General features: G+C 36.6%; 1 protein-coding gene across 3 annotated transcripts; it reads left to right on the top strand.

Annotated features, from left to right (window-relative positions):
* The first annotated feature begins 3426 nt into the window (after positions 1-3426).
* LOC148849548 (protein PIN-LIKES 7-like) lies at positions 3427-8147 on the top strand. Of its 3 annotated transcripts, none has more exons than XM_088951823.1 (11): positions 3427-3636; positions 5321-5557; positions 5662-5741; positions 5845-5969; positions 6091-6212; positions 6468-6692; positions 6850-6957; positions 7082-7182; positions 7293-7345; positions 7439-7624; positions 7796-8147. In XM_088951823.1, the coding sequence occupies exons 2-11, from the start codon at positions 5423-5425 to the stop codon at positions 7918-7920; spliced, it is 1260 nt and encodes a 419-aa protein (XP_088807949.1). In that variant the 5' UTR covers positions 3427-3636; positions 5321-5422; the 3' UTR covers positions 7921-8147. The 3 variants fall into 3 exon arrangements, with proteins under 3 accessions (XP_088807949.1, XP_088807950.1, XP_088807951.1); XM_088951824.1 differs by having other exon boundaries at positions 3445-3636; positions 5334-5557; XM_088951825.1 differs by having other exon boundaries at positions 3531-4740.
* The last annotated feature ends 1586 nt before the right edge of the window (positions 8148-9733 follow it).

The raw sequence follows: 9733 nt of genomic DNA, 5'->3' as shown, positions 1-9733 counted from the left end.
GATCAAGTTTGGGTTGAAGTCAATTTGAACAGATTGGATGATCTGGATATTGAATTGGGCTGATCCAAAATGGTCTAGAATATTCAACCGTTTGAATTAGACCTGATTCGTCTGTAATGAATTCATATTAGACCAGATCGGATTGGAGCAAATCCAGTTCAATTGACACATCTACTTGTGGATTTTTTTTACATCATCAAAATGGATGAACCCTTCATAGCAGGGAGGCATGCAGGTTATGGCGTAAGCTTAATAAACTAGGGGGATTGCAATTTGCAAGTTGAGTATGAAGTTACAGAGCATTGGATGCGCGGGGCCATTGAAATTTTGACAAATTCTCAACCTGGCCCGCCCAGGTTGGTCATGTTTGCAGAATTGTATGCAGTGTGTATATATATATCAAATTGGTTCAAAGGCACAAAGGGTGTTTCACAACATGAATGATTTTATTTTCACTTGTTTTTGAAATTGGCATAGCAGCAGAAAAAACAAAATAATGATCTTGATCACTGTTTTCGTTTTCACATGTGATTTTGTTTTAAAAAACAATATATGTTTTTGAAATCATTAAAATGATAGTTTTTAAAACCAAAAACAAATTTTATAGTTTAGAAGGACAATATATGTTTTTGAAATCACCAGATTTGTATTTATTATACTCTTTCCAAACTGGTTCGATCTATAAAATTGTTCACACTTCACAAAATTATTGGCATTATGTTAGATTAGGTTTGACACGGAGTAGAATAAATCCAATTAAGGTTGATCCAAACCCGATCTCCCCATCCATGTTTATTAACTTTTGTCTCCCTCCAATTCGTGTTTATTCCTTTTGCCCCCTTAATAAAAAAAAATCATGGCTTGGCCCCTAGACTGTAGAGCCCACAAACCAAATGGTTTCAGCTCAAAATTCTTGTTCACAAGGTGGAGATATGAGAATCAACCCTCTTCCGAAGAAAATTATTATGAAATACTAAAAACTTAATTTAATGATCAATATTACCTATAAAAATACAATATTAAAATAATAATGAATCAACTGAGGGTAATCCAATTGGTGTGCTGGATGAATCATGTTATCATCATTTCTGGAACAAAAGAGTTGTGGATGTGATGTTGTACTGTTCACTTAGAAGAGTAAGGATCCTATGGGAATGTTAGGCTGTGATTAATACCAAAAAAATAATAATAATGGAGTACACTAATATGAACAAGTACTAGATGTGGAAACTGGTTATTCAAAAAAAACTGAGAAGTATGAATTTGTTCAATGCAAATTTCTGATTTATGATGCAGAGCTATAAACATTCAAAATGACCACAATCCACACTCTATGCATCAACGCCCACCCATGAATTAGCATCAATTCTAAGCTGGCACCTATCCCGACAGAACTTTGAGCCTACAAATTCTGACCTTGGGCTGATCAGTCATTCTCCCAAAAAACTAAAGATGAGAAAACAAGAAAAACGAAGTTTTCCTTATTAGCAAAATAATAAGGTTGCGTTTGGAAACGACGTAAATGGAATGTATATCCCAGTTCTTCGAAAATCCAATTGGGGTATATTTGAATCTGATTTGATAATATAAATCTTATATTTGATCTTCGAAGATCCAATGGATCTTACAAAGATTAATCCAGATTTGAATTTGTAAAGGATGTTGGATATCCGAATTTGATCTTATCCAATTTAATTACCCATAAGTCTGTACAATTTAACAAATTATTAATAGAAAAAAAAGCCCATACAAAGAAAAAAATAGAAGCATTTTTTAACCATTTTCTTCGTTTATATTTGAAAAAAATAGGGGTATACATGTCTTTTTACAAATCAACAAAAATATAATATAAGTATATTTATAAATAATATATAAATGTATGTGTATGTATGTTATATGTTGTTTTTTTTTATCTGATCTGATCCCAATATTAGAATCTAACAAAATAGGATCAAATTTGAATTTGAATTTGATCATGATCTAGTTCATTTGCACACCAATTAAAAATCCCTACAATCTTATTGATATGTTTTTTATATTTTGGTTTCCCATCCATATTTATTAACTTTTTAGCCTTCCTAATCCATGTTCATTAGTTTTTCCCGTGAGTATGCCATGTACATTGTACAAGTAAAGAGTAAAGAAATAAGGTCCGTTTAATTTGCAGTCAGAATCGAAATCCTCCAGAATCAGAATTGAAATAGTCCATTCCCATAACCTGTTTGGTTCAAACAGGAATAGGAATAGGAATTGAAATTTCCAGGAATGGGATTTCATTCTCAAGGGAGGGACAGGGAATGTCATTCCAGGAAATGGGACTCCGGTTCCATCCAACCAAACAGTTGGAATCAGAATAGCCTATTCCGATTCTGTTTCTGATTTCAGACCCCTATTCCCGCAAACCAAACGGGGCCTAAATTGACATTATAAAACTCAAATTTAGCTTTTATGATTATATGAACCAAAACCAAGACGAGTATCACATATCTTTTATTTTCCTTTCTTTATCGTGAAAATTTTCCTTATAATCTAATGTTATTCCTTCACAGCGCAGCTTCGAATTCATTCTACCGATGTACCTTGCTAACGTTATTCCTTGACAACCCAGCTTCGAATTCATTCCTTGCTGATTTTTTAACCCAAAAAAAGAAAGAAAAAGAAGATTTTATAAATTAATTATATAGTCGGTTTAAAACAATAAGAATCGGTTCAAACCCAATTAATAATCAGGAAAAAACGCAAATCCGTAACTGACATAATCGGTTCAGTCGGTTTGATTACATTGGTTAGACCAACCAATTGACAGCAATAGCAAATCACCTACCAATTACCAATTAGCGATATTAATCGAATCCGGATTAATTTAAAACAGCTGTGAGAAAGTGATGAATAGCTGTGGGCCCCATGCATACCGACTAGGGGCGTTATCGTTAGTTACGTGTAAGAAGATAAAAGAAAGAAAGGAAGCAGTTATATAGTGATTGGTGATTGGGTGAGAGCGGATCCAATCTCATACAAATCACACAGTCACATGCTTAATATCACAACATCTCTGCAAGTTGACCTGTCTCGTCTGCAGGTTAATACCGTCATTTTACATCCTCAATTATTCTCAATCATTTCCAGTTTCATGATGCTCGATTATCGTTGGAAAGAAACACGCCGATGGGTTGTTCTGCGTGGATACTATACTGGTTAGTGATCTGCTACCAAGGAACGGTCCCAACAATGTCTCAACCGCCCAATGCAGCCGCACATTCGGAGATGTTCTCGATGTGCGGCTGATAGGGACGTTGTTGGTAGCTTATCGGAACTCTTATAACATTAGATGCTACTTTCTCTCTCATCAAATTAAAGGCTGATTCCCGATTCTAGCCCTACGTACGCATCGTTTTTTATAAAAAAAATTAATATTAAAACACGACCGAAACGGTGATGACTGATGAGATGACGACTATCGCCTCTATGACTCTTACGATATATATATACCTGAAACCTGATACCTGACTGAAATGCCGAGGAATGAAACAAGTTGCATTTCTCTGGGTTCTACGCGCGATCGCTTCCGCCATTATTTGTCCTCGTTTTCCGTTTTTCGGGCCTGATTTTGAGGTCCTCTCGGACTCGCCGTTGCAGGTTTGTCACCCGTCTCACTGGTTTATAGATTTGACGTTGTTGACCATATACATATATAGATATTGTTTATATTTGGATTTCTGCCGAGGGAAATTAAAATTTCGGTATCTACATCTCATTTCTTATCACCATCATCATGAAAAACTTCGTTCGATCACTGGTTTTTATTTCAGTTGCTGATCAACGTTTCCTTCAGTTGTCTTCTGTGAGATGTTTCTCATTTCAATGGTGTTTCCATGAGAAGTCCTTTTCATTCCGATACCATAACTAGCAAGGAAAAAAAAGGAAGTAAAATAAAACAAAAAATTTATAACACAATAAAAAATCGTTCAGAAACACCAAAATCAATTAACCTCAAATCTCCACATTTGCAGAGCTTTATAATACTTCAAACATATATGATATACACAGAAAACAGAAATAATCTAATAGAAAGCTATTATCAACATTTGTGAGCTATTTTTGGTAGAACCTCGCTCTTCAATTACCAAAAAAGTAGAAACAAAGATCAGAAATCGGCAGTCCAACAATCAAGATTTACAAAACAATGAAGAAAACTGTAAAAGTTGAGGATTTCGCAGCAGTAGGGATTGGCGGGTTTGGATTTTGGCTCATTAATAATAATTGTGTCGCATTAATGGCTTTTTAACTTTAGTTTATCAATTCGCGTCAGAGGCCGATGAGATGAGTCACATCTCACATGCTTTACCGGCTTAGCTAACAAGTTTGATTTTTCTCATCAATAATAGAGTAATTAATTAGAAAAATGTGGAATTTTCAAATTTTTAAATTTTTAAACAAAATGGTCCAACAATAATAGAGTAATGCCAACAAGGCAATTAGAAATTCATGAGGTGGGCCCTGGCTGGGTCCTAATGTACATCCCCTACCTTATATGTATACTTCAACTACAAGACAAGTGCCTCTCTCTCTCTCTCTTTTTTTAATATTTGGTGGGAAATGAACCAGATTGAATGCTTTTTTCTCTATTATAAAACTAGGGCTTCACCCTAGTTCATGGGTGCCTCGCCTTGAACCTACAGCGACGTGTGTGTGCTTGAGCTTGCAGGAGAGTGGAGACCAGGCTAGACTCCCAACCCAAAAGTATGCTACTTTGACCTATGTTCCTTTTACAGAGGCGGATTCATCCTTTCTTGGGTGTATTACAGTTTAATCCGATCTTGTTAGATCCTTACCCCAGGCCATGAAGGGATCCTTTTCTTGATATCAATAAATTAAAAATTTCCTTTATTAACCGTCCACCAAAGGAATTCTGGCCGCGTTGGGACATTTGTTGATGGGTCCAAACATGGTTTTTAAAATTGGATCGGACCGGATGGTCAGATCAGAAAAATCAGGAACCGGTCAGGTGACTGGTTTTTCCCCAAAAATTGGATTTTCCCCCAAAATTATTGATTTTGATCAGCAAACCGTTTAATCGGGCAATTAACCGTTCAAATTATTCAAACGGTTTCGGCCGTTTGAATACTATCTTTACCTTGTCAGAATGGTCCGAGTCCGGTTTTAAAAACCATGGATCCAAACGTCCATGAGTCCAGCCCATCTACTCGGTTTTCAAAAGTAATACTATCTTTACCTTGCTTATAATATAGTCTGTTAGCTCTCCTTGAATCTAGATTATACATGATCAATGACTACAACTTAATTAATTTGGTTGTGCCAGAATTTTCTAACAGGGTACTTGCAACACAATGCATAGCAAAGAAGCCAAAACCATCTAAACAGAGCCAACAAAGATAAGTTTATAAGAAGACAGAAAAGAAAGATGGGTTTCTGGACACTTTTCCAAGTGGCTTCCATGCCAGTATTGCAGGTTCTCCTCATTAGTATTCTGGGGGCTTTCATGGCAACCAACTACTGTAATCTACTCAATGCAGATGCTCGGCGATACATGAACAAGGTACCAAGACATACCCATTAGCTATTACTGATGAGATGAGTAGATGACAATGGAATTTCATCATATTCTCCAATCTGATGATAACTTTCCTCCAATTAATGCAGATAGTGTTCATCACCTTCACTCCATCTCTCATGTTTGCATGTCTAGCTAAGACTGTCACATTCCAAGACATTATTTCATGGTAAGCTATGCGTATAACATTACAGATGTATACGTAATATACCTTTACAAAATGTCTAGTTGTACTTATCTTTTTCTTCCCACTTTCTTGATCTTCTGGTTAGGTGGTTTATGCCGGTTAACATTGGGCTAACCTTCTTAATTGGAGGAATTCTTGGATGGATTCTTGTAAAAATACTGAGACCTGAGCCATATCTAGAAGGCTTGGTCATTGCTACATGTTCAGCAGGTAATTGTAGTTTTGAGCGTCACTAGCACCTACGCATATGTACGTACCCAGCAAATTAAATGTGTTTTGAGCTGTATATAGTTTGCACTCAACATTTTCTTTTTCTATATTCATTCACTAGGAAACTTGGGAAACCTTCTGTTGATAGTCGTCCCTGCAATATGCAACGAAGATGGTAGCCCATTTGGTGATCATAATGTGTGCGGCTCTGTTGGGCTGTCCTATGCATCTATGTCTATGGCGGTAAAGTAACCCATGTCCCTTTTTCTGCAATATTCCCTGTTCTATCTACGTTCGACTTCTATTTTGGACATCTTTTACACTTGCTGGTAGTGGTAGGGAATCAACTGGATTCTGTAACTCAAATACTCAATCAACCTAGCTTGTTTCATGACTGATGAGCTTTCAAAATCATAGTACGCCATGCAGAATTTTGAAATCCAGTTTCAGTTTTTTTCAGTCTAACACTCTCATCGTTCTACTTTAAATGTCAAACAGCTTGGAGGTTTCTTCATCTGGTCATACACTTACCATCTTATACGAACTTCGGGAATAAAGTACAGAGCACTTCAAGCAGCTCAGTCAATTCCGAAGGTACCAAACACAGATCCAGATGCCACTGGTGAAACCCACCTTCTCAAAACAGATGATCAAGAAAAAGCTGTAGTAGTACTAGTCCCACCAGCGAAGCCCGTTGATGAGGATACGGAGAATCAAGTTGTTGTAAGTGATCCACATCCACAGTTTCACATTTCCTTTAGTAGGGTACAAAGCGAATAGTTTGATCTCAGTAGAAAGATGCTTGGGTTTGATCATGAAGGTCAGCATTGGTGATTTCATACCAGAATTTAGAATAATCACACTCTACACTGTATAACAGATAGCAATTGAGAGAGCAGGAGAAGGAAAGATGGCACTCTGGGGAAAAGTAGAAGAGACTCTTCACCAGATCCTGGAAGAGTTAATGACGCCTCCCACCATTGCCGCAGTAAGTTCATTTCTAGATTATATTATTATTACGTGTTTCTGCAGTTTATTAATGCTGACCCCCATTTCTTGAAGAATAAATACTAAAGAAAGAAACATCCTTGCGCTGTTGCATTTCCTACCAGATCTTGGGATTCATCTTCGGAGCAACGCCTTGGTTGAAGAATCTTCTTATCGGCGAAAGTGCTCCTCTGAGAGTAATCCAGGACTCGATCAAACTACTAGGGTATGCAACCTGAAGAACTTATATGTCCTCCTACTTGCCGATTAGCACTGGTTTTCCTTTTCATTTAACAATCAAATTGAGTCTCACCAAAAACTGGTCACTTTGTGTAGGGATGGCACAATACCATGCATTACCCTGATACTCGGGGGCAATCTCACCCAAGGTAAAGAAATAAAGAAATCTGTAGCTCTCCTCATGTTGAGTACTGAAATTTCAACCTTTTTTGTTCTTACTGAATGATCCAAACCCTAAACAGGTTTGCGCTCGGCAAGGCTAAAGCCGCTGGTCATCCTTGGTGTCATTTTTGTGCGGTATGTGATTCTCCCAACCATCGGGATCGGAGTAGTTATAGCAGCTGGTAAACTTGGCTTGCTCCCCTCAGACCCACTGTTCGGATACGTGCTAATGGTTCAATTTACTCTGCCACCAGCCATGAATATCGGTACGTTTCTCTTTTCCTTGAACATGGTGGTGATATTGTGCAGTTGAAATTTTCATCAACAGAAAGAATGATACCCACGGTTCATCAATTCAGATTTCAGTCCATTCCATCGTAAAGCTCATGCATATTTATTATTAATCAAGGGTGATGATCATGTTTACTACCATGTAGGTACAATGACACAGCTGTTTGATGTCGGTCAAGAAGAATGCTCAGTCCTTTACCTGTGGACCTACTTGGTTGCAGCACTCGCCCTTACAGTTTGGTCCACCGTCTACATGTGGATCCTGACTTGAAAAGCCGTCTAGGGTTCTTCTCTTCCATCAATTAAATATATCCATATAATATTTTTCTATATTTATACTTCTTTTTTTTTCTTGTTGCACTTTCTTTATTTTTATTTTTTATTATTGTGTCCATTCCAGTCATTGGAAAGTTGGCTAAGAGTTTTGTATGCATACTATAGTAGTGTTACCTTCAATATTTTTTTTATTACAAGCATCTGAAATTCGGTTTGAAACAATTAAGTTGGCTCTCTTTTTCTTCCAAACTAATGTGTGATTGTTAATTATGTGACTTAATTTCGATTAAACGCAAACGGTCACTTTTGGGAAAAACTTATAATTAGAATTTTGTTGGCATGTGACAACAAAGAAAGCCCATGAATTATTGATGCCAAAACCATCCATAATGTTGCCAGACAGTGAAGTAAAATATTTCAACCATCCAGTTGAAACATGGAAGCAAGTAGCAACCACAAACTGAACAATCAATTCATTCTTAAGGTTACAACTTACAACTATTATCATTGGATATTTGGACAATGGGTGCAATTCGGGTTGGCCTGAATTAGCATTTTGCACTGTTTTGGGCTTGGGCCTTCGGTTTAATCCATTCAAATTTTGACAAATGTCCAACCCAAGCCCGCCCAAATTACAACCCTGATGGGGTAAGGAATAATACAGTCAAAATGGTCCTTATAAATTCTATATATCATCATCTCCAGCTATTTTGTTTTAATTGCCATTATTCCTAGATTCCCAACGTGATCGTGTTATTCCAAACAAGTAACTAACTCTACATTCTTGTATTTCGAGTTAAACCATGCCCACGGACATGGGCGACGGTCGACGGACCACAGAAAGGGACTAGGGAGTAAGGTGTGGCACCCAATTCCGGACTGGACTTGCTGGCATTTAATTATCAAGCACTCAATAACCCTGCTTTTCGATATCACAATTGACAACTTGAAAGCAACCTGAGCCTGGTAGAGAGCCACTGATGAACCTGCCAAGCCCCCAACCCCATCAATCGTTTACTTCTTTACTCTACTTGTCCACATAATTAGACTGGACCACCTAGACTAGCCAAGTGTTTTTGGCTTCACAAACCTCAGAAGATAAGAGGGAGCAAATGCAAGTAGGGGTGTAAATGGACCGGATCATGATTCAAATATCTCCTATTGGATTTCAAATTGGATAAGATTCGAATTATTTCGTATATATATGATTGAAAAATGCTTGTTTTTTCTGTTTTTCTTTGTATAGATTGTTTTATTTCTTTTTTCTTATTAATAATTTATCAAATTGAATCTGATCAAAGTCGGATATTTGACATCCTTAATGGATTTGAATTCTGATTGATCTTTGTAAAACCATCAGATTAGATCTAATATAAGATTTACATTATTGATTTATCACTAAGTACAAGAGCTTGGCTGTTTCAGACATCAGTATCCAACAGAAGGAAACACTTACCAAGAACCAAGTTTTAAATGCCAGCACAATATGTCCGACATGAGGCATATCATATTCATATGATACTAGTGGAATATATTCGTGCCCATCCGTTCCCTACATGCTGGTTGGTATCATCTATATATCCATTTCCAAAATTAACTTGCTTTGTTTTTAACAATTTTTAAGAATTTGTATAGCGATTAGTTATCATGTTAAGAATTTAAGATTAAATTGACTTTTTTATTTTGATTTTTGTTAGTATATAGAATAAAATATAAATTAATTGATTTAATATGTACAATATAGTGGTTGCATGCATTTGTGGATCATTTACATTTTCATGGATATAGTTTATTTTCAGGTAAATAAC

Source organism: Nelumbo lutea, chromosome 6 (genome assembly GCF_056320005.1).
Source record: "Nelumbo lutea isolate HS-2025 chromosome 6, American lotus-T2T, whole genome shotgun sequence".
Classification (NCBI taxonomy): domain Eukaryota; kingdom Viridiplantae; phylum Streptophyta; class Magnoliopsida; order Proteales; family Nelumbonaceae; genus Nelumbo; species Nelumbo lutea.
Note: the sequence above shows the minus strand (reverse complement) of the source record. Positions and strands in the feature narration are given on the sequence as shown.

Coding starts and splice junctions, on each gene's coding strand:
- LOC148849548 (XM_088951823.1), top strand. CDS start 5,423: ATGGGTTTCTGGACACTTTTCCAAGTGGCTTCCATGCCAGTATTGCAG. Junction 6,693..6,849: donor ATACGGAGAATCAAGTTGTT/GTAAGTGATCCA, acceptor ACTGTATAACAG/ATAGCAATTGAGAGAGCAGG. Junction 7,625..7,795: donor GCCACCAGCCATGAATATCG/GTACGTTTCTCT, acceptor ACTACCATGTAG/GTACAATGACACAGCTGTTT.